The following is a 25,679-nucleotide window of genomic DNA, read 5'->3' as shown; positions in this document are numbered from 1 at the left end:
GAACTTTCATGGCAGTTGTTCGACCTTGACAAGGGTACTTACAGGGCAGTGAGGTAACCCTCCAAATAGCCGGCTGCAAACATGATGATATCATTGCTCAGGGCCTGAGAACCATACCCCGCTTTGATCTCCAGGACGCCCCAGCCTGTAGTTAGCACAGAGTCATTGTAATAGCCATAGGCATCCCCTTTCTTGTCCAGTACATCTTTGACTTGCATTGTCTTTTCAGAACTCATCCAGTACACAGTTGCATAGTGGACTTCTGGAAGAAAAGAAGAGAGAGTAATGACAGAACACTAACTGAGTTGCCAACACATTTTCCCCATGTAACTGATAATTCCATCATGTTGTCTTTTAAAGATTTTCATTCTATTCAGATTGGGAAGCCTGTCTCTATAGTTTATATAGTTTATTCTTGTTACAAGTAGTGAAAAACCAGATCAAGGGGGACAAGCCCACAGCTCACAGAACCAGGCCGAAGCTGGGAGCATAGTTATAGCCTCATAGGGGTGGGCTGAAGTGCTTCATCCTTAGAGGGTGGGATTCTGGGCCAGGCCAGAGTTGGAGCTCTCCCCACTCTTGGTCAAACACAGGGTTTGCACACCTGGTCAGCAACTTCTTCCATTCCTTTCAGCAATTGAGCCAAAGCATCACCATTCTCATAGGCTCTTTATCCTATCTATTCTGCTTAATTCTCCACATGTGACATTAGATTCCTATTTAGCAGAAAAAATAGAAACTATCATCTGTGAACCCCTCAACTTCTAGATCATTTTATGATTTCATCCATATGACTTCTGCACTGAGTCTCATCTCTCCATTCTTGCCTATCTCAATCCCCTCTGGGTCCCACCCTTGTTGCCTCCTTTAGGAATTTTCTTCCATCCTATGTATTATTGTTACTGTACCTTAAAGTTTTTTTCTCTCTCTCTCCCTCTGTGGTGGCTCTTTCCCCTTCAGCACATTAACATTCTCCACTGTGTCACAGCTAAAAACAAATCAACTACAAAAGCCCTCTCTATATTCTGTGACCAGATTTAGCTGTTGCCTGAATCTCTCACTTCCTCCATGAATTTCTAACAAATTTTATGAAGTGTCTATGCTGTATCAGGAATCTCTGGGTGGTGCAAACGGTTAATGCGCTTGGCTGCTGACCAAAAGGTTGAAGGTTCGAGTCCACCCAAAGGTGCCTTGGAAGAAAAGCCTGGCAATCTACTTCTGAAAAATAAGCCACTGAAAACCCTATGAAGCAAAGCTCTATGCTGACACACATGGGGTCACCATGAGTCGGAGGTGGCTCCATGACAACTGGTATGCTGTATGAGGGTCTATGCTGGATGCTGTTGATAGAGCAGTGAACACGATTGGTACAGTTACAGGTCTCCCTTTCTGAGGAGAGCAGTGCTCTCACACACTACACTTCCTCATCTTCCTCACTCAGCCTGTTGCAGCCTGGTGTCCATCCCCACCATGCCACCAGCACTGCTCTTGCCTAGGTCCCTAATGAAATCCTTGAGTCTTGAGGGCACATGACTTTGAGAAAGCATTTGACTCTGGTATCCACTTCCTCATTCTTAAAACCCTTTTCCTCATGGTGTGTGGGACACCACTCTCCTGAATCTCCTTCTTTGCTTGCCTCTTTTCCTCATTCTCCCCCATGGGATCCTCTTTATCTTGTATACCAAATGCATACTTGATAACACCATCTGGATGATTCCATATGCACTAAAATTTGAAAATATCCAAAACAAAACTCATCCCCGCCCAACTCATCCTCCACCTTCTGCTTTCTATCTCCATGATCTCTCTCAGTCTGAAACCTGAGTCTATCCCGACTCCCCTCTCTCCCTTATAACTCATATTTAATCAACCAAGACCTCCTAAATACCCCATCAGTCTCTACCTCATCATCTCCCACCAGTCTCTACCTCGTTATCTCTATATTTCTATGCTAGCTTAGATATCATACCTTGCCTAAACTACAGAACAGGTCTTTTTAAAGGTGCCTCTAACCTTTAATCCATTCTTTATACTCTGCCACAGTGACCTTCCCAAAAGCAAAATTGGTTTGCTAACTTGCCTACTAAAAATCAATTAAAATTGGTTTTAATTTCTTACAAATAAATAAATCTCAACTTACCCTCTTGGCCGTCATACCTGGTTTCTATCTGACTGTGTAGCTTCAATACCACCATCCCATGCACTTTATAATCCAGAAACCATTACATACAACTCTCCAACTTGCCACGTCAACACCTCTGACTTTGCATATACTGTTTCCTTTGACTGAGATTTTCTCTTTTGTTAACCACCCAGCAACCTCAAAATTCCTATTTAAGACTCAGGAAGCAGCACTCTTTTGTACGGGTTGGCTTTCTCTAAAAGCTCAGTGTACCTTGCATATACCTCTACTTTATGCTTTATCACATTGCACTTTAACTCACATGTCTGCCCCTTGCGGTGGCTATGACTTACTTGAGGCCAGGGACTGTTTCCTTAGTACTTGGTACAGTGAAAGGAAGACAGGTTTAGGAATGAACAGAGAGAAAGGAAAACTGTGTTTTTTTTTTTTTTTCTTTGTCCAAGAAACTATTTCACAAATGCTCAGGTTAAAGACAAACTTTATGAGCAGGTCATCGAAGAGGTGAGAGGAGGCTGAAGGGACTCTCAGGTTCTAGGCTGAGACTCAGTAGATGCATGTTACATAATTTATTAAGAGAAGAAGCAGATGGGGAATAGGTCTGGGAGGGAATGTGAATTTAGTTTTGGACATATGGAGTTTATAGTGGTTAGAAGGCTGGAAAGTTCAGATTAAATATTTATACAGGTAGTCCCCGACTTACAATGGGCCTCTGTTCCGACACTATCATCTGTCTGTCGGTTCTCATTTTTTTTTTTTTTTTAGTTTTCATTATTATTGCCTTTTATTATCAGCATCTTTATAAATCTGATCTTTGTCTTTGGAGGCTGGGATGAGAATGATACCATCAGCAAATTATTTACTACCACTTTGTATGTAGTACATATGACTAATGATAAAATGTACAAAAAAAAGAGCAATGTATGGTATTAAGTGTGGTTCATCATAACAAATATGTCGTAAATCGAAGACTACCTGTATAAGGTTATCTGTTGGCCTTATAAAGCACTCGGCTGCTAAGTGGAAGTTGGGTGGTCTGAACCCACTGGCAGCTCTATGGGAGAAAGATGTGGCAGGCTGCTCCTGTAAAGCTTACAGCCTTGGAAACCCTAGGGGGCAGTTCTACTCTGTCCTGTAAGATCTCTAGGAGCTGAAATCAACTTGATGGCAACAGGTTTGGTTTTTGGTTTTATCTGTTTATTTGGTTTTATTGATTCAATATTTTGTTTATTTTTTTTTGATGCAAAGATTGTTTATTAAATAAGTGAGTTTAATACTAGAGTAACACAGCAGCCTCATCCAGTGGGGCTGGGTGATAGGCTGGGACTTGGTCAGGCTTAGAAGCTAATACTGATTATGACCCTTAAAGGAATGATCCTGGGTAGGTAAGCCTCTGATTTCTTCATTTTACTTCTGAGTAAAGTCATAGCCATTTAGAAATGGTTAAGTGGAAGTAATGATGTTAATAAACACAGGCGGGTACAGAATACTTTGTCAGTAGACTCAGGGCATCAAATAACAATCTAATTACTAATGAAGCCAATTGTCCACAATTTGATAATTAGGGGCAGGATTCGTAGAAACCTCCCTTCCCCTCCTTCCAAGTAGAGCTGGACCACAAATGCCATAGCCTGGCCCTACACCCTCCCCTTCTCATATCTTCTCTATGACCCTCACCTCTAGTGAGGCTTGTAGGGAAATGAGGAAGCATGGCTGATTAAATAAGTAGCCACAAAGAGCTGTGGTAGAAGGAGGAAATCATAAACAAGAACTGAAAATTAAAAAAGGAAGATGAGCAAGCTTTGTCGGTCTCTTCTCTTTCAGTTCCATCCACATAGTGGAAGTTTAGCTTTGACCCCTCTCCAAAACCTTGGCATTTCTCATCGGAGCACCCTCGGCTTTCTCTTCCATTCACATTGCATTACAGCTGTAAACCTTGACTTGCTCAAGGCAATCTGAGCACCCTTAAGTGCCGTGTTTTCACTGTTACTGTACTACCTAATTTCCTGATCACAAGTAATAAATGCCTGCAAATCTGTGCTTTTTTAGAGAGTGGCGTACCCCCATGCATGAAGAACACCTCCACTCAACCCTCAAGTCAATTATAAAAATTTACTGCTAGCAAGCTGGGCAATTTAGCAACTGCTTCGAGAAATGAGCCAAATCCTGAATTTCTTGCTCTACCCACAACTGATGTCCTTCATTACTCAATGCTGTCTCCATGTATCAACCCTTTCAGGTTTTTGGCACCCATATTTTGTTGCTCTTTTCTGATTTTCTTAAATCCATCAATAGTTTAAGCCATTATACTTTTCCATATTTTTAAACATCTCCATGTTGGGAGGGGGATGATGTGAAAAAGGTAATAGGGAAAGTGTAGAAAAACATTACATAATTCTAACCCTAACCTAGTTTTACACAAGCTCTCTGGGAAGGGACCGTATCTATTTACTGTTGTATATTCTCGGAGCATTGTACCTGGCCCAGCAGGTGCCCAAAAGTGTTTCTTTGATGGCGCTGGTTTAACTGTGTATGTCTTTCAAATAAAAGTGAGCTTTGTCAGAAAACTCATTCACAGGAGTTAGTCTAAGATAACTCAAGTAACTATGTCTTCAAGCTTGGGTAAGGGGCCTGGAGGATGGTTCAGGCTCTCAGTTTAAGTCTATCCAGCCTAACAGGCAAGTGTCATATTTGATAGGTTCTGTAGAGTTGAGAAAATGAAAAACAAGGTCTTAATATTTTTAGCAGCAATATTCTCAAAATCAAGTACTTGATAGACACTTCTTGAAAGGATGGAAATTTTACTTTATAAAAACAGTATTTTTCTTCTAAAATAAAGATGGAACAAGTCCCATCATTTTTTTTATTTCTCTGTGCTTAAAAACTCAAACACCCAAGTTAAAATTATTTACATGTGTACTCTAATATTTTCTATGAGTTAGTCGCTTTCAGTTGAAAAAAATTCCTAGTCTTGTCTTAGAATTTAGAAAATAGCTATAAGCAGCCTAAATCACTCTCTCCCATATTTGGAACCTAGTTTTTCTAAGGATCTCATTTATGACAGTATATAGTTTTCAAACCCTGAAAAATAGAATTTTTTGCCCACTGTATTCAGTAAATTAGATAAAGGAAAAAGAGAGACACGAGAGAGCACTTAGGTACGTGACAGAAAATATTTAGGAAAAACTTAAATTACAACTTAGTCTATTCAGGTTTGGTTTAGTTAAAATGTCTCGATTCTGATCAGTGAATCATATTTCTCTTTTATGTTCCCTGAGTGTAGTATCTTGTTTCTTTCTCTGTGAACCTTGGTATTGCACTTTGCCATCTCTACCCAATTTCTGTGAAAGGGCTCTCAGTAAATTGATAACTGGTTTTTAGATTTGCTTTGACTCTTCATCAGAGCCATTAAGAGAATCAGTGACTCAAGAATCAAACAATCTCCAGGTAACAAAATTACCAGTAGGTGTTTCGGCCTTGACTCCCCTTAGAAATCAGAGCTTAAGAAGATTGCTGAAACGTGGATTATTTTGGGAAGTGCCCCCATGAAACAGGAGCAGGACCTGAGAGAGTGAAACAGAGGAGGAGAGAAAACCCCATTCAAGGTTGTATTTTCAGTGCATCTACTCAGGCTTGCATCCCTGGGGCCCTCTGAGGATGTGTATAGAAGGAGCTCTGAAAATCTCCATCCCAGGGATGGAGGAGGGGAGTGTTTATCCACCTGCTCCGACTTGCACAGGTCAAAGGCTGCATATGAAGTGTTAAATCCTCACTCCTGGTTTGCATGTGCCCCAGTGCTAAACAGCTATGGTTTCAGAGAAGCTCAAAGGTGGAATGCAAGAATTCCTGAAGTGGAATGAGGCAAGTTGCTTCAAGTTACACCTGTGTAAAGCTAGAATAAAAGGCAGGTGAGAGGATGTAAGGTGGGATGCAAGACCTGCCTGATATATCAGGTAACTAGAAAAGGATGTAGCTTTTTAAAAAACACTTCAAAGCAATAAAACATCAATGTAGAAAAGAGCATGAGATTTTCTTGGATCTAGAATGACCCCTTTTAATTCCCTCTAAGCATGCCTATTCTTCATTGCCAGTTTAAGTCAGAGTTTTTGCCAAAATTTCTATCAGCAGTCAACTTCCCCCCATTCTAATTGAGCACGCCTAGCTCACTTCTCATGTAGATCACTCCCTAGTTATTTCTTTGTGTGTTTTTGGTCCATAAGTTTGATTATAAGCTCCTTGAGGATCAGGGGTGGTATCTCATATTTTTCTTGTATCCAGTCCCTTAAGTGTGTAGCATAATGCTTTACTTACCAGGAATCCAAACCCATTGTCATAGAGTTGATTCCGACTCACAGCAAGTATATAGGACAGAGTAGAACTGCCCAATAGGGTTTCCAAGGCTGTAATCGTTATGGAAGCAGACTGCCACATCTTTCTCCCACAGAGTGACTGGTGGATTTGAACCACCAGCCTTTCAGTTAGCAGCCAACTACTTAACTAACATTGTGCCACCAGGGCTCCTTGCTTTATTTAGATGGCCACCTAAATCCCAAACTTGCAGACCAGCTGGAAAGGTGACACTTGGAGACAGATGACAGATTCTACCAAGTTGATAGCATACCAATTCTTGATTTCTAATTGTGAATTAGAACTTTGATGTCTTAGCATTGGAAATGACCCCAGAGAGAATAATGCTGGTTTGAATAACTCAACACTATTTTACGCTGGAATTATTAGTGTATTTGCAAGGCAGTCTGACGAATTTCAGAGCAGGCCTGTCCCTTTCAATGATTTGCTCATTCTGTTTCAAAATTTCTCAGTCAAGAGACTTCTACAGCATTCCCTAGGAAGACTGTAACATGATACCTGTTGTCGCTGCAGACATGGAGTTGCAAGTTTTAGACTAAAATTTCCTCATAATTTCACTACCTCTGTTAGTTTCATTTTGTACCACATTAAGTAAATTCCTGTTTTGCAGTAACACAAAGTAACATAATACTATAACTAATAAATTTTCTAACCATATTTTAAAGCTAATTTTTCAAAAAATTATTAGGTATAAATAAAGTTGTAGGAGCAACTGGAAACCACTGCATTAAAAAAAAAAAAAAAAGACAAAGTTTAATGCATGAAAAAAAAAACTAAAATGTCAAACAAAAGTAAGTCCCTTGAGATTCCTTCCGTGACTGGTGCGGCTGCCTCTTTTCTTTAGCTATCTCAATCATTAATACTCCAGTATTTGGAATGCAACAAAAGCAAAAGATAACGAGTGACAATGTAAAATCCATGCCAAAAGAAGTGTGAAAACAAAAATTTCTGTTCTGCATGTCAGAGCAAACACCCTAGATGAAGTTCACATGATTTATTGTTTATACATTATGAAAAGTAAACCACCATGGAAAAAAAAAATTCTACCTCAATTTAAACATGGAAGGGGAATCCTTTTTACTTTTCTTCTGAAAAGAGATTTTGATCTTTGCTATTGGGTTCACCTTTTCAGAAGGACCAGGAAATGAAGTTTAATTATAAATGGGCACTTCTCTCAGGAATTATTCTGGAACTTATATTGCATTTTTATAAACAAATGGTTGCAGGGGGAGCATAAGACAATGTTTTCATTTACAAAAAGCATTCACTTCTCTTGGGTCTGAAACACCAAGGTAATAGGGATGAACTGCAGGAAGACTTAGTAAGGCTCAGAAAGAAGAAAAAACAAACAAACAAAAAAACCAAACCAGTTGTCATGGAGTCAATTCTGACTCACGGCAACCTCATGTGTTGCAGAGTAGAACTACTCCATAGGGTTTTCAATGGCTGTGATCTTTCAGAAGTGGATCACCAAAACTTTCTTACAATGTGGCTCTGGGTGGATTTGAATGGCCAACCTTTTGGTTAGTAGCTGAGCACTTAACTATTTGTGTTACCCAGGGACTCCTCAGAAAGAAAAGTTGGTAAATTCTAAAGCAGGCATATCAAATGAAAGTAGATTTAGAAAAAAAAAAAAATCAAGTTGTATGCCTAAAAAAGGTTGAGTTGGCAAATGTTGTGTTTTAAATATATATATAGTGAGAGAGATAGAGAGACCTGGTGGCTCAGTAGTTAAGAGCTCGGCTGCTGACCAAAAGTTCAGCAGTTCAATCCACCAGCCACTCGTTGGAAACCCTATGGAGCAGTTCCGCTTTGTCCTATAGGGTCGCTATGAGTTGGGATCGACTTGAAGGCATTGGGTCTGGTCTGATTATATATACATATTTACAACAATTAAGAAAAAGGAAAAAAAATCAAGGCAATTTCAGTCAGTTATAACTCAGGAAAGAGACCTAGGATGCTACTCACTGGAGTTTGAAACACTTGCTTAATGTTCTGGTATGAACCCCAAGTCCCCTAAATGTTGGTCCATAATTAATAAAATATTCTAATATTGTAAAGTTACTACTTTGAAGCACATGGACTATCATCTGCAATCCTGGTTGCCTTATCAAGAGATTCTGATGTCTTTCCAGAAAAAGCAACTCCAGTGACCAATAATAATGTCCACTTGACTACATAGCACTTACTGTTCCTCACAACAACCCAGTGGGGTAGATACTATTATAATCCCCATTTTGTAGATGAGGTAACTGGGGCATGCCCGTTGCCATCGAGTCAATTCCTACTCAGAGCAACCCTAAGGACAGATTATAGAACTGCCCCATAGGGTTCCCAAGGCTGTACTCTTCATGGAAGCAGACTGCCACATTTTTTTTGCTATGAAGAAGCTGGTGGGTTAGCAGCCAAGCATTTAACCACTGTACCACCAGGGCTCTAAATAAAGACATAGAGAGATAAAATAATTAACTAAAAGTCATGCAGCTAGTTAGCATCTGAGCCAGGATTCAAATACAAGCAATCTGACTCTGGGGGGTTTTCTCTTTCTAGAATTCTATACTACCTCTCTAATACTATATTTCCAAGCACGAAGAACTGCCATATAAAGAATGAATAGATGCAGCAACTTTGGGGCCCCATCTCAAGTGAATCTGGAAATAAGAATGCCCTCAGAGTTCAAGCATCAACCGAAATTGACCCCAGTCATAGGGTTGCCAAGTCACCTTAAAGAGATTGAACAACTCATAGGATAGCAAACTCCTCAACAACTAGAAAAAGGTATTAACCTATCAGAGAGCATCAGTTAGTCTCAAGTGGGCACTGGTGAGCCATGGAAGCATGGAAAATGCTATCCCAGGGTCAGCTGCCAGCTGGGTCAGGCAAGCACTATCCAGGGGAGGGATATTGGCTGATAGCTCTATTGGTTGATTGAAGTGTCCTGTGTCTACTAGGAAACTGATGAATCAGACCTCTAGTCTGGAAATTTCTGGTATTTTCTAACCCATGTACTTTAATTGTGATGAGACCATGCCTTGAGCAGACTACACAAACATCTAGTTAGCCTGACAGTTATATTTCTCACTGAAAATTAACAACTGCCATTCTAGTGAATGGACTTGGGTATATAAGAGGGTGAATCAGCTTCATTGTGTCTGATCAGCTCTGGGTCAGTGAAAAGACTTGATTTCTGGAGTCCAGCCCTATAAGATTGAGGGCCAGATTCTGAACTTTGCTTTACAAAGGCACATGCCACCATCTTCTGAGTCTCTCAGCAGTCAATCCATCTGCGTTCCCTACCGACAAAATGACTTCAATACATGCCACTTAAAAAAATTGTACAAGGACACTCTAAAAACAAATATGAGGCTTTTCAGTCTGGAAAAAATAAAGGCAATGGCAGTATATGTCTGAAGTCTATCATAGCTTGAAAAATATGGCTAGGATGAATGTGCAATTAATTATTTGCCAAGTTCTGGAATACTGAAACAACAAAGTAAACTTTGAAGATTAAAGAACACATTTTTGGATAAATATGGCTATAAAATTCCTTCTAAGAGGATGAAAATGCAACCCCCTTAGTGTTTTATCAAGTCCTTACTAAATTCAGCATACTGAGCTGGGTGCTGCAGAAAGAACATGAGAAACTAGAGGTAGCAAAGTCCCTGTTCTCTGCTCCCAAATTGTTGACGGTCTAATAGAGAGGTGGGACAAAAATCCAAAAAGCTCCAATGGAAAATAGATTACTACGATGGTGTAGTGGTTAAGAGCTCGTCTGCTGACCAAGAGGTCAGAGTTTGAATCTACCAGCCTCTTCTTGGAAATCCTAGGGGGCAGTTCTATAGGATCTGTCCTATAGGGTCGATATGAGTCAGAATTGACTCGACGTCAAGGTTTTTTTTTTTTTAAAATGGATGCAATAAAGGAAATAGAGATAACATCTATTCAAAATAGTCATCTTGTGTATCATCAGGTGTCCTTCAACACCATGATGGTTGTTGTTAGTTGCCATCAAGTCGGTTCCGACTCATAGCGACTCTATAGGACAGAATAGAGCTGCCCTGTAGGGTTTCCAAGAAGCAGGTGGTGGATTTGAACTGCTGACCTTTTAGTTGCAGCTGAGCTCTTAACCACTACACCACCAGAGCTCCTCAACACCATGATAGGAAGCCTTTTTCCAGATCGCTGTGCACAGTGCTGTAGGGATTACTTTGCAACAAAAACACCCTCAGTCTCTACCTTGACTCCTGACCTACCTGGCACGGAGTCAGTTCACAGTGCGGGAACTCTGTTTAAAAACAGGTGCAAGGAGATATCTTCTTGAATAAGCAGTGCCCTGTCTTCAGAAAAACTATGTCTCCACCTCTTCCCTCAGGCTGCCCCGACGCCTACAGAAACATTTAAAATAATCCGAAGAGTTCCAAAGAAGAGCAGGAAGGGAAGAAAGATTTCAGCCAGCATTCTAGACACAAAAGCCATTTCCATTTCTGGGGCACTTTCTATCTTCTCCCAGGTATGTCTGCATCAGCCGTCTCCCTGGACGAAAAGTGGCAGCAATGCCACCTCTGTAACAACAGTAGCCCGGATAAAACAGGAAGTGCAGCTAAATCAAGAGCTAGGAGCCTGGGTGTGCATCACTTCTGGCCCCAGAGGTCTGCAGCTTAAAAGACTAAAGATTTGAGGAGGATAGGTGGGAGAGTTGTGAAAGCAAAGACTTTGAAATCTCCTGGTAGTTGCGCATACTTGCTGATGGAAGGTGGGGTAACAGGAATCACTAACCTATTTTGAGAAGCCTTCCCTGGAGCCCTACCTTACTCTTGCACAAGGTCAACACAGAAAAGGGGTTATGAAACAAAACAAAATTAAACCTCTCTTCATATTTTTTTTTTCATATTACTTTTGAAGTCTTTCAAGACTCTTTAGTTTATATCTTGGTTTTACTGGGAATGGAAGAGACAAATCCATGGTGGGTTTTCTTTTTTTTCTTTTTTTTAAGGGAGGCAAAAGGCACAGATTAGTGTAAATACCCTTAGGGATAAACGTATTTTACCAAGAGAGAAATAGTTCAGTAAATGTTTCCTGGCATTCCAGCTCTGCCTTCACTTGTTCTGTATCCTTTTTGCAAATCACTGAACTCTCAATCCCATTTTCGCCATCTGTAGAATAGGGATTATAATCCTATTTGGAATTACAGCATTACATGAAAAAACAGAAAGCTCTTCGGCACGCTGCCTGGCACATATCAAGCTGACAATACCAGGTTGCAAATCTTATTAATTTAAGGCAAAGTCATTGTCAGTTCAAAAATAAACAAATGGTAGCCCTGAATCATACCTCCCTGTGAACCAAATAAATATATTTAGATGTCCTTTGGCTGGAGCTTTTAGGACCAGCTGAGGCTTTGCAGGCCAAGAATCCGTTCAGGAGAGAACCCATTTGACTGCCATCAAGAATTTTGGCTTGTGCTCACACGAGCACTCCCCTTCCCCTTCTTAGGTGTCATGATTGAGCTAAGGGAAGGCTGGAGCAAGTAAACTTGGACCGATTCAGGGCTCCAGCGGGAGCGCGCGACGCGGTGGCGGGTGCGGCTGGGCGCGGGCAGCGCGGGGCCGGTCCCGCGTCAGGGGCTTTTCTGGGCGCCCCAGCCGGGCGTCCCCGGCGCGCACTGCTCACCTGCCAGGCTCGGCGGCGCCGCGGCGGCCACCAGCAGCAGCAGCAGCAGCAGCAGCAACAGCTGCGGCAGCTGTGGGGCCGGCGGGGTGGGCAGCCCGTGGTGCCTGCCCCGGCTGCGACTGGACATCGCTGCGCGGCCCCGACCTTCGCTCGGCTGGACTAGGTGGCCGATCCGCGGTGACAACTGTTGCGAGAGTGGCTCTTCGGCCGGCAGCCGGGCGCCGCGTCTCAGAGGCTGGGGCTTCCTTAACTTTCCTGTTTCATTAGCCCTGCCCGTTTGTGGCCTGGGCCACAACCTTCGCCCTGCTCAGCCCGTCGGGGAAAGGCGGGTCCTTTTGGTCTGACCCTCTAGCGACCTGTGGGCTGGGCTGGGATAGTTCCCGAGCTGCACCTCTGGGATCTGCCGAGGCTGCGGGCCACTTTCTCTGGACAGTTTTGAGGGCCAGGTTTGAATCAGTCAGTCACATCAACGCCAGCAGCCTCTGCCTCCAGGGCGGCCACAGATGAGGCACCATGAGTAATGCATTCCCCCTGCCTACAAGCCGGTCAGATTCTTTGCCATTCTGGAGACGGAAATGAGTAGAAAGGTCTTCACAATTCCTTACACCTCAGCGACTACTATCTCTCCTTTCAAGGGTGTCTAATCTAAACCTAGTTGCTGCTGCTCAAGATTTTTGATCCTTTGTTTTTTTCTGCATTGACTGGAGTCACCACTGGAGTGTAATTCAGACAGGGCTGAAACTAGAGATATCTTTACACCCATATGAAATCCTCATTTCTGTGAGTGACCAGTTGAAAGTGACATTGTGAAGTAGGCAAAACTATGTCTTAAATGGCATTGTGAAGTTGGCAAAGGGGGCCTAGGTGACATTGTGAAGTAGGCAAACACTTTTTATTCATTCAATAAACATTTATTGAGCCCAGCTTATGTGCCAATGATATAAAGACAATTAAGATCATGCTTTACCACAGGCAAGAAGGGACAAAGAAAGGTACACTGAAGTTGCCATTAGTGCTGTCTAGAGCTATACTTAAGGTACAGTGGGGACACCCAGAAGGGGACAAGCCATCCATCACACATCTGGGAGCCTAGGCACATCACTCTTCTTAAGGTACCCCTTTCTTCCAAACTTAACTGAGGTTCAAGGGAAGATGTGAGGGAAGACAAGAGGCACTTTCCTTGAGAGGAAAATAGATTCGTAATTGTTAGAAAAGATCTCAAAACAAAACACAACAAAAAACAAACCCACTGCCCTCTAGTCCGTTTCAACTTATAGTGACCTTATAGGACAGAGCAGAACTGCCCCATAGGGTTTCCAAGGAGCGGCTAGTGGATTCCAACTGCGGACCTTTCGGTTAGCAGCCGAGTTCTTAACCACTGTGCCACCAGGGCTTCAGAAAAGATATAGAGCTATTAAAAGTACATCAAACCACTGTGTCATGGATTGAATTGTGTCCCTCCAAAAATATCTGTCAACTTGGCTAGTTCATGATTCCCTTGTATGATTGTATGATTGTCTACCATCTCATCATGTGATGTGATTTCCCTATGTGTTGTAAATTCCATCACCATGATGTAATAAAATAGATTACCGGCAGTTATATTGATGAGGTCTACAAGATTAGGTTGTGTTTTAAGTTAATCTCTTTTGATATATCAAACAGGGAAGCGAGCAGAGAGTGGGGATCTCACACCACCAACAAAGCAGCACCCGGAGCAGAGCGGGTCTGTTGGACCTAGGGTCCCTGCACCTGAGAAGCTCCTTGACCAGGGGAAAAGACTGATGACAAGGAATCTTCCTCCAGAGCCGACAGAGAGAGAAAGCCGTCCCCTGGAGCTGACACCCTGAATCTGGACTTGTAACTTACTAGACTGTGAGAGAATAAATTTCACTTTGTTAAAGCCATCCACTTGGGGTATTTCTGTTATAGAAGCACTAGATGACGAAGACACACAGTGTAAATTGTGAAACACAACTCACAATTTTGTTTGGTGATAGCATCTATCAATGTGCTGGATGATATTATTTTATTAATGAAGGAATTGAACACATTGCATATTTTTCATAGAAAATAAAAACAAAGGAAAATTATGAACACTTTGGTTGTGCCATCTTGGAAACAGAACTACATTAGGACATTGAAGGAAGTTGTGCCACTTCAAATATTTTACTCAAGATATATGTCTTAATTATCTAGTGCGCTATAACAGAAATACTACGGGTAGGTGGTTTTAACAAACAGATTTATTTTCTCACAGTTTAGGAGGTTACAAATCTGAATTCAGAGTGCTGGCTCTAGGGGAAGGCTTTTTCTCTCTGTCAGCTCTGGAGAAAAGTCCTTGTCTCTTCAGCTTCTGCTTCCTGGTTCTTTGGAGATCTCCATGTGTCTTTGCATCTATCTTACCGCATTTCTACTCTGCTCACTTGCTTGTTTGATCTCTTTTATATCTCAAAAGAAATTGACTCAAGACACAGCCTACAATAATCCTGCCTTGTTAACATAAGGAAGACAACCTATTCCCAAATGGTATTATAACCAAAGGCACAGAGGTTAACATTTACGACATATACTTTGGGGGGACACAATTCAGTCCATAACAATGTAGTATACCACCCTCCTTCATCTTACTAACCGTCAAAGTGACACCTGTTCTGATACCGTAAATAAAAATGCCTGATGTGAACTACAAGGCATCCATTCATCCACTATTTAGTCATCAAATACTTATTGACTGACACATTTCAAGCATAGGGACGTAGACAATGCTTGCCTTCACAGAGCTGCATTTTAGTAGCTGGAAGCAAATTTTACATATAAACAAATTAATTAGATCAGGGTTTCTCAACCTCAGCACTACTGACAGTTTGAATCAGTTAATTCTTGGTTGTGGGGGGCTGTCCTGTGTATTCCCTGACATTGACTCACTAGATGCCAGTAGCACTGCCGCCCCCCTCCCCCGCACCGTTGTGACTATCAAAAATGTCCCTAGACATTGTCAAATGTCCCATAGGGAGAAAAATTGCCCCCAGTTGAGAACCAGATGATGACTAGTCTTGCCTTCTTTAAATTGTGCAGGTTTCATGTATCTAGGAGGAAAGTGAGCAGTAAAACTCATTCATACTAAAGGGAAGTAAGGAACAAAGAAGATGTTAGCTGTGAAATGTTTTTATTGCTTCTGAAGTAGACATCTGTGGCTTTGGCAGCTTATCATCCATTACCCTTCTTCTAGTACCAATTTCTCATGAATCTGGACTTTACTGGTTTAGAGGTTTTAGTAAGCAAAGGAGGAGGTATGCTTCCATGAGAAGACACAATAATGTTGTTGTTGTTGTTGTTGTTGTTAGGTGCCGACCCTATAGGACAGAGTAGAACCGCCTCGTAGAGTTTCCACTGAGCTACTGGTAGATTTGAACTGCCGACCTTTTGGTTAGCAGCTGAGCTCTTAACCACTATATGACCCGGGCTCCAGATACAATAATAGTTCCCTTGAATTGTCATTTGAGATTGCTAAACACAACAGAAAAACTCCTTGCTATTGAGTGGATTCCAACTCCTAGTGACCCTATAGGACAGAGTAGAACTGCCCTATAGGGTTTCCAAGGCCGTAAGTCTTTACAGAAGCAGACTGCCACATCATTCTCTCGTGGAGCGACGAGTGGGTTCAAACAACCAACCTTTTGATTTGCAGCTGAGCGCTTAACCACTGCACCACCAGAGCTTGTTACCTGGTCTTTTTTGGGGTTCTCTTAAAAAATGGGTGAGATTAGGATTATAGTATTGGTTAGTAGAGTGATTGAGCCTGACTATCAAATAGAAATAGAGCTGCTACACAGCAGTGGCAGGGTGCAGTAGAAGGAACTCAGGGGAGTCCCTTGTACCACCATGTCCTAATGAATGGTTAATGAAAATGTTGTAACTTCACCTTGGCAGCATCACCAAGGACCCAGACTCTTTATCCCAATGGTCAAAGAACTCTAACCAGCTGAGATGCTGGCCCAAAGCAAGAAGAGCATGGAAAGCGGAGAAAAGAAATCATATATATCATCTATAGCCAGATGATCTATTGCAGAAACAGGGACAGTGGCTTCTATATTTCTTTCCTTGCTGTAACATAGATATGATGGATTTAAAATTTTACAGCTTCTGAATGAAATGTGCAAAAATGCATATTTGCTTATTTTCTAAAAAGTATAATTAACTTAGTATTCAAACCCTTATTGACAGATGGTAGAAAATTTTAAAATACCAGTTTGGTTACCAAGTCTCATTTGGACTAAATCCTTAGCATTTTTGCTCTCCTCTATCTCCTTTCCCACTTTACCTTGAGGTTGACCTTAGTTTCAGGGTGCTTACGTATCAGGCCAGTATTGGAGAAGAGCAACTATTCTGTGAGTTGTCCTCTGGGCTAAGTGGCCTCCACTAACGTAGCTTGTCTCATCTCCATTGTGGTGCTCAGGAATCCACTGTTAACATCTGTAGCTCTGCCTTGGCGTCAGGTCTAGATTCCCACATATTCTGTGCGGTAGTTAGAGTGATGCTGCTACAAAAACCCCAAAAGTTCAGTGGTTTAATGCAATCGTTTATTTCTGGCTCTTATTGCAGTCCATTGTGGGAGTCCTTAATTGGTAGGCTAGTTTCCTCTATGCAAAATTCCAGGAACCTAGCCTCCTTTCATCTCTTGACTCCACCATTCTTTAAGGCAGAGGTTCCCAAACTTTCTTGGTTCATAGCGACTTCATAGTCTTAATAATTTATTCTCAAGGCCCCAAGCCAAAAGAAATACCCAACATTCTTTTTATTAAGTAGTTAGGTTTAACAACTTAATGGTAGTAATTTGCTCACTATCCTGTAGATGGTACTATGTTTCCCTCAACAAATTTAAAATATACCAAAAAGCCCCTAGATTTAATTACGGTGTGCTCTACTAAGATTACTCTTTCCCTTGAAAATTTACTATATTATCCCTTAGGTACCCCTGTGAATTCACTATGATTCCCAAACCGTATGCAAGAACAATGACCCAAGGGCCTTGGAGTCTTTTCTTCCAGCCAGAAGGGGAAAGAGTATGGAAAAAACACTCCTGGTTCTTAGTCATTTCTGCTCACAGTCCACTGGCTAGAACTCGATTCACTGTCATACGTATCCTCTCACCATACTCATTTAATCTGTATGCTGAGAAAATAATCCAAGAAGCTGGACTATATGAAGAAGAATGCAGCATCAGGATTGAAGGGAGGCTCGTTAACAACCTGTGATATGCAGATGACACAAGCTTCCTTGCTGAAAGTGAAAAGGACTTGAAGCGCTTACTGATGAAGATAAAGACCACAGCCTTCAGTATGGATTACGCCTCAACATAAAGAAAACAAAGATCCTCACAACTTGACCAATAAGCAACCTCATGACAAATGGAGAAAATATTGAACTTGTCAAGGATTTCATTTTACTTGGATCCACAATCAATGCCCATGGAAACAGCAGTCAAGAAATCAAACAACGTATTGCGTTGGGCAAATCTGCTGCAAAAGACCTCTTTAAAGTGTTCAAAAGCAAAGAGTTCACTTTGAGGACTATGGTGCGCCTGACCCAAGCCATGGTGTTTTCACTTGCCTCATACGCATGAGAAAGCTAGAAAATAATAAGGCAGGCCGAAGAAGAATTGATGCCTTTGAATTGGTCTTGGAAGAAGTACAGACAGAATGGTGCTTAAAAGCGAGGATGGCAAAGCTTCATCTGTTGTACTTTGGCCATGTTATCAGGAGGGATCAATCCCTGGAGAAGGACATAATGCTTGGTAAAGCAGAGGGTCATCGAAAAAGAGGAAGACCCACAATGAGATGGATTGACAGAGTGGCTGCAACAATGGGCTCAAACATAGCAATGACTGTAAGGATGGTGCAGGACCTGGCAGTGTTTTATTCTGTTATACATAGAGTGGCTATGAGTTGGATCCGACTGGAGGCATCTAACAACGACATATGTCAAAGAGGCTGGGATATGGGGCCTCTGGCTGGGACGTTGTCATGGATTGAATTGTGTCCCCCAAAATGTGTGTATGAATTTGGCTAGGCCATGATTCCTGGGATTGTGTGATTGTCCACCATTTTGTCACCTGATGTGATTTCCCTATGTGTTGTAAATCCTACCTCTTTGATGTTAATGAGGGGGGATGGGTGGCAGTTGTGTAAATGAGGCAGGACTCAAACTACATCATTGGATTGTGTCTTGAGCCAATTTTGGGGAGGATATAAAAGAGAGAGGCGAGCAGGGAGACAGGGGGGCCTCATACCACCAAGAAAGCAGTGCCAGGAGTACAGCGAGTCCTTTGGACTCAGGGTTCCTGAGCATAGAAGCTCCTAGGCCAGGGGAAGATAGATGAGAAGGACTTCCTCCAGAGCCAACAGAGAGGGAAAGCCTTCCCTTGGAGCTGACACCCTGAATTTGGACTTTTAGCCTACTTTACTGTGAGGAAATAAATTTCTCTTTGTTATAGCCATCCACTTGTGATATTTCTGTTATACCAGGACTAGATAACTAAGACATCATCTGTAAGTTTGGAAACAACAGCACACATTTTTTTGTGGGCAGCCAACTGTTTCTGACACATTTGACATTGTCTCCTTTTTGACCCAGGTTATTTTGAACCCTTTAGCATAGTCTCAGACTGCGCTGAGCCCTGGGGGTGGGTGTCAACAGAATGGTTAAACAGAATATTTTCTGGGGTAATTCTAAACTTCTCTTGACTTTCTATTACCAAATATTTCCTTGCTCCATCCACCTAGCAGCTGACTCAATACTTAGAGGAAGGGTGGTGCTGGGCCCTTCACATCAAACCACCCTGCATTTCTCTTATTGGTTCTTCAAAATTTTACTTATTTAGATAGGAACTAACTCTACATTACTGTACATTTTATTCCAATTTATTTTTCTTGACTATACTTTATCCCCTTTTCTGTTTTCGTCTTTTACTTTTCCAAGCCAAGTGCCTTTTAATATTTCAATACATTTTTCTCTCTCAGATTCATGGATCTTACATATTAATGTCATGACTTTGAAGACTATTGTCTTTGTCCACTCAAGACCTCAAAAGGTACACAATTTACTCTTCGGTCTTTCAGCATGTTTGTTTTCTCCTCCCGTGAGCAATAGGCCTCAGCTTCTTGGAATAAATTTAGTGGTGGAAGATTTACCAGGTTAAACAAGAATTGCCTTTCAATAACAACAACAAAAACAAAATGAATTATTTTTAAAAAATTGCCCAGAATAAATATGTATAGGATAATATTTTGGAATATCATCTAACCATTCTTATGTATATTTACTTTCATAATTAACTTTCCCTTTCTCTTCTTTTCCTTCATTATTGTGTGTTGGTTGTACTGGCAGTAAACTTTCCATTTAGTCCATAGGCACCAGAATATTGAATTCGAAAGGATGGCCATCCCTCAGATACCCTGGGCTTGAGCTTGATGATTGTGGAGCTTGTCTTGGTCAAGTTGGCCTATCCTCACTACTAGCCATTTTCCTTTCTTTATATAAACTCCCATTCATTATAACTTCCAAATTGTTGGCTTCCTATAAATTTCAGTACACAAAGGAGGCTGTTATCATATTTTGGCTTTAGGACCATGGAGTTAGGGGTGAAATGTGAATCCAGGAATGACTGCAGCAGGAGAGGTCCAAGTTAATAAGGAAGTTTCTGTACAAGGTGAACAGTGATTAGATGGCTTTTGTTTTTAAAGATAACAAAGTCATAAACTTTTTACACTGATGGTAAATATCCTCTTACCTATTCTCCCCTTCAAAGAGGCTGAAAAAGGCATTCCTAGATACCTTTACTGTCAACAGAATTTCCTGCATTGCTTAAGCAATGATTTTTTTTTTTTTTTGCCTGACCCTGTTATTTTTTTCACAATTTCCTCAAACCTCTTCCTCCAGCTCTTTCATAAACTAGGTGGATACATCCTTGACTTCCTTTACTTTCTTCCTTGGCTTTTAATATCTTAGTATCTTGTCTTCATTCCACAGAAAAGAAGTACAAATAACAAATAAGAAACCTACAAACCACAACCCTTTTCTAGTGAAGTTTAACCTTGACTGTAGATGAAAAACATTCCTGTATTAACTATCCACAGCTCTTTTTTCAAGATATAAGAAAGGATTTAAGGCTGAATGATACTAGCATTAAAAAAAAAAAATTTTTTTTTTTAACAATGAATAAATGAAAAGAACTTGATAAATATTCGATGAAACTGGCTACTACTTATATTGTTAAATGAAGACAATAATTAAAAAAAAACTTAGCAGGCATTTAATTCTTGGAAAGTGGACAGAAATTAACAGTTATTTTGACCCAAAACCTTGGGTCAAAACCCAAAAAATGTAACTAAAAAAAGATGTTATTTCAGTTTAGATGTATAAACTAGATACACATTCCTCAGATACCAGGAACTGAGTTAGAAACTGTTAACACCAACCTTCCATACAACTGTAGTCTGAGAAGGAAGTGGTGTCAAGAGATACTCGAATACTCTCTCTGTTGGGAAACACTGCTAGATTTTCCAATTTAAAGATGAGGCATCTGAAACAACCACTACCACAATATGGAGTCTATGAAAAAAAATTTCAGAATGAGGGAAAGGAGGTATCACCCTTAAATCTGAGATACCTAAAATCTATCCATTTTAGGAACTAAAAGAAAATTTTCAAAAATACTTTAGCATCCTTTATAGGTTATGAGAGAACATGGCCTCTATTTACAAACAAAAAAATTCACTAAATGAGAATGGGTTACGAAGAAAATACATGAGATGTAAAAGGAGATGGATAGAATGAGAAAGCTGATAGAAAAGTAAAAATTTAATAGAATTCAAGTTTTCATTGGATGGTAATAATAAAGAGCAGAAATCACCAGTGTTGAAAATTGAGTCAGTAATTTGAAAAAGAAATTCACGAAGGTCTACAAAAAGTAGGGGGAAAAGATAAAGAGAAAAAAATGAGAAGGAAGGTGAAGGTGAGAGACACAAAAGACTTCAGAATTCAACCTAAGATGTGCTCCTGAAGATCAATCAATCTAATCAGAATAGAAGCACTAATCAAAACGCTATTGAGAAAACTTTCCTGAGATGAAAAAATAAATCAAAGTGTTCCTCCTGATGTGATGTGATGGGAGGTGCAGAACATCATTTATGTGGTAGTCTTGGCAAAAATACTTCGCCTGAATCAATTCATGAGGATAAAAAATCTGGTAGGGCCAGCTTCATGGGCATCTGAGATGTGTAGCTGCACAGGGCCCCACACTTAAATGGACCCATTTTGTTTAATGCTCTGTCGTCACTGTCCTGAAATTCTTAATAATTTTTGGACAAAGGGTCCCACATTTTCATTTTGCACTGAACTTCACAAATTGTGTATTGTTGTTGTTGTGCTGTTACGTGCCATCGAGTTTGTTCTGACTCATGGTGACCCTATGTCCATTAGAACGAAACACTGCCCTGTCATGCACCATCCTCACATCGTTGCTATGTTTGAGCTCACTGTTGCACCCACTCTGTCAATCCAGGTTGTTGAGGGTCTTCCTTTTTTATGCTGACCCTCGGCTTTACCAAGCATGATGTCCTTCCTCAGGGATTGGTCCCTCCTGATAACATGTCCAAAGTAAGTAAGATGAAGTCTTGCCACCTTTGCTTCTAAGGAGCATCCTGTCTGTACGTCTCCCAAGACAGATTTGTTTGTTCTGGCAGTATATTCAATATTCTTTGCCAACAGACTGCTAACCAAAAGGTTAGCAGTTCAAATCTACCAGCCACTTCTTGGAATTCCTATGGGGCTGTTCTACTCTGTCCTATTGGGTTGCTGTGAATCAACTCGACAGCAACGGGTTTGGTGTTTTGGGTTCACAGTTTACGGGAGAAGCCCTGGTGGTGCAGTGGTTAAGCTTTTGGCTGATAACAGAAAGATCAGCAGTTGGAATCCATCAGCTGCTCCATGGGAGAAAGATATGGCAGTTTGCTTCTGTAAAGATTATAGCGTTGGAAAACCTAAGGAGCAGTTTTACTTTGTCCTACAGGGTCCCTATGAGTCAGAATGGACTTGATGGCAACAGATTTGGTTTGGAAGATCCAATCATCATAACTAACCTACTGGAAATCAGCTAACTCCCTTTAAAAACCCTGTATTCCTGCTGCTTAATTGAGCTCTTTGCAACTTTCTGCTTGGATGCTCCCTGTTCTGGAACAGCTTCTCACCTCAATAAACCCTGTTAACTCTAAATGACTTGATCAAATTTTTACTTCGATAATAAGATAAAACTCCACCGTAATGCTATAAACCCCCCCAAAAAAAACAAAAAACCATTTCCGTTGAGTCGATTCCGACTCATAGTGACCCTGTAGGACAGAGTAGAACCACCTCATTGAGTTTCCAAGGAGCTCCTGTTAGATTCGAACTGCTGACCTTTTGGTTAGCAGCCATAGCACTTAACCACTATGCCACCAGGGTTTCCATAATGTTATAAGTGGAGTCCAAAAATAAAATAGTTTAACATGGGACACATTTTCGCAAGGTTGATGAAATGTATACAGTGGGTGGACAGAGGCGGGAAGTCAAATGGGAGTCAATTGCCTATTGTATAATAACTCAATTTATTTACATATACAATATTGTATATCCAAATGGATACAATTTGTAAAAGAAAAAAAAGCAGGTGAAACAAAGGAAAAAAATTATGAGAACGTATTATAATGAATGCTTCTGTGTTGCTGGATTTGGGATGATTTTAATTTTTTTCCTCACATGCTGGTATTTTCCAAAGAATACGCTTGTTGTTAGATGCTGTCAGGTTGGTTCCAGCTCAGAGTAACCCTATGTACAACAGAAGGAAATACTGCCTAGTCCTGAGCCATCCTCACAACTCTTTATGCTTTAGCTCATTGTTGTAGCCACTGTGTCAGTACATCTTGTTGAGGGTCTTCCTCTTTTTCGCAGACGCTCTACTTTACCAAGCATGGTGTCCCCCAGGGACTGATCCCTCCTGATAACATGTCCAAAGTATGTGAGATGAAGTCTGGCCATCCTTGCTTCTAAGGAGCATTATGGCTGTATTCCTTCCAAGATAGATTTGTTTGTTGTTTTGGCAGTCCATGGTTGTCATGGATTGAACTGTGTCCCCCAGAAATATGTGTATCAGTTTGGCTGGGTCATGATTCCCAGTATTGTATGATTGTCTACCATTTTGTTATCTGATGTGATTTCCCTATGTGTTGTAAATCCTATCACTATGATGTAATAAGATTGGTTAAAAAAAAGATGGGTTAGCGGCAGTTATATTGATGAGGTCTAAAAGATTAGATAGTGTCTTAAGCCAATCTCTTTTGAGATATAAAGGAGAGAAGTGAGCACAGAGACATGAGGGACCTCATACCACCAAGAAAGCAGCACCGGGAGCAGAGCACGTCCTTTGGACCTAAGGTTCCTGTGCAGAGAAGCTCCCAGACCGAGGGAAGACTGATGCATCACAAGGACATTTCTCCAGAGCCAACAGACAGAGAAAGCCTTTCCCTGGAGCTGAAGCCCTGAATTCCGACTTCTTGTTTACTGGACAGTGGGAGAATAAACATCTCTTTGTTAAAGCCATCCACTTGTGGTATTTCTATTAGAGCAGCACTAGATGACCAAGACAATGGTATATTCAATATTCTTTGCCAACACCATAATTCAAAGGTGCCAATTCTTCTTCAGTCTTCCTTATTCATTGTTCACTTGCACATGCATATGACGGGATAGAAAACACCATGGCTTGTGTCAGGAACACCTGAGTCTTTGAGGTGACATCTTTGCTTTCTAATAGTTTAAAGAGGTTTTTTTTTTTTTTTTTTTTTGCAACAGATATGCCCAGCGCAATACATCTTTTCATTTCTTGACTGCTGCTTCCATGAGTATTGATTGTGGATCCAAGTGAAATGAAATCCTTCACAAGTTCAATATTTTCTCCTTTTATCATGATGTTGCTTATTGGTCCAGTTGTGAGGATTTTTGTTTTATGTTGAGGTGTAATCCATACTGAAGGTTGTGGTTTTGACTTTCACTGGTAAGTGCTTCAAGGCCTCTTCACTTTCAGCAAGGAAGGTTGTGTCATCTACATATCATAGCTTGGTAATGAGTCTTCCACCAATCATGATGCCCCAATCTTCTTCATTCCAGCTTCTCAGATTATTTGCTCAGCATTCAGACTGAATAGGTATGGTGAAAGGATACAGCCCTGATGCACATCTTTCCTGAGTTTAAACCAATCAGTAGCCCCTTGTTCTGTCCGAACAACTGCCTCTTGATCTACGTAAAGGTTCCTCATGAGCACAATTAAGTGTTCCGGAATTCCCATTCTTTGAAATGTTATAATTTGTTATGATCCACACAGTCAAATGCCTTTGCATAGTCAATAAAACACAGGTGAACATCTTTCTGGTATTCTCTGCTTTCAGCCAGGATCCATTCGACATCAGCAGTGATATCACCAGAACGACATCCTCTTCTGAATCCGGCTTGAATTTCTGGCAGTTCCCTGTCGAAGTACTGCTGCAGCTGCTTTTCACTTATGCTTAGCAAAATTTTACTTTTGTGTGGTATTGATGATATTGTTCAATAATTTCCTCATTCTGTTGGATCACCTTTCTTTGGGATAGGCATAAATATGGATCTCTTCCCATTGGTTGGCCAGGTAGCTGTCTTCTGAATTTCTTGGCATAGATGAGCAAGCACTTCCAGTGCTCCATCCGTTTGTTGAAACATCTCAACTGGTATCCTATCAAAGCAGCATAAAGCTTTTCCACCAATGCCTTCAGTGCAGCTTGAACTTCTTCCTTCAATACTTTTGGTTCTTGATTATAGGCTACTCCTGAAATGGTTGAATTTTGGCCAATTGTTTTTGGTACAATGACTGTATATTCCTTCCATCTTCTTTTGATATTTCCTGTATTGTTCAACGTTTTACCCATTCCTTCAATATTGCAACTTGAGGCTTGACTTTTCAGTTCTTTCAGCTTGAGAAATACTGAGTGTGTTCTTCCCTTTTGGTTTTCTAACTCCAGGTCTTTGCACATTTTATTATAACACTTGACTTTGTCTTCTCAAGCGCCTTTTGAAATCTTCCGTTCAGCTCTTTTACATCATTTCTTCCTTTCGCTTTAGCTGCTATACGTTCAACGGAAATTTTCAGAGTTGCTTCTGACATCCATTTTGGTCTTTCTTTCCTGTCTTTTTAATGACCTCTTGCTTTCTTCATGTATGTTGTCCTTGATGTCACTCCACATCTCATCTGGTCATTAGTCATTAGTGTTCAGTGCATCAAATGTATTCTTGAGATGGTCTCTAAATTCAGATGGGATATACTCAAGGCCATATTTTGGCTTTCGGGGACTAATTTTAATTTTCTTCAGCTTCAACTTGAATTTGTATGTGAGCAATTGATAGTCTGTTCCAAAGTTAGTCCCTGGCCTTGTTC

The 25,679-nt window shown here is 40.9% G+C and overlaps 1 protein-coding gene across 4 annotated transcripts in view; it reads right to left on the bottom strand.

Annotated features, from left to right (window-relative positions):
• The window catches only part of PLBD1 (phospholipase B domain containing 1), an 82,761-nt gene extending 70,217 nt beyond the window's left edge, over window positions 1–12,544 (bottom strand). Inside the window, exons 1-2 of one of the 4 annotated variants that reach the window (XR_002787064.2) lie at window positions 12,179–12,544; window positions 43–262 (exon numbers count right to left, since the gene is read on the bottom strand). Coding sequence is in view for 3 of the 4 variants with exons in the window: in XM_023554546.2 (XP_023410314.1) it covers window positions 43–262; window positions 12,179–12,305 (347 nt within the window). In the remaining variant the exon portion in view is untranslated. Of the gene's footprint in view, window positions 1–42; window positions 263–2,140; window positions 2,211–10,761; window positions 11,440–12,178 lie in introns of those variants that run through there. The other 3 variants (XM_023554546.2, XM_023554555.2, XM_010595078.3) reach the window with 3 other exon arrangements.
• Between the last annotated feature and the right edge of the window lie 13,135 nt (window positions 12,545–25,679).

The sequence above is a fragment of the Loxodonta africana genome, chromosome 4 (assembly GCF_030014295.1).
Source record: "Loxodonta africana isolate mLoxAfr1 chromosome 4, mLoxAfr1.hap2, whole genome shotgun sequence".
Taxonomy (NCBI): domain Eukaryota; kingdom Metazoa; phylum Chordata; class Mammalia; order Proboscidea; family Elephantidae; genus Loxodonta; species Loxodonta africana.
This window is presented reverse-complemented; position numbering and strand designations above follow the sequence as displayed.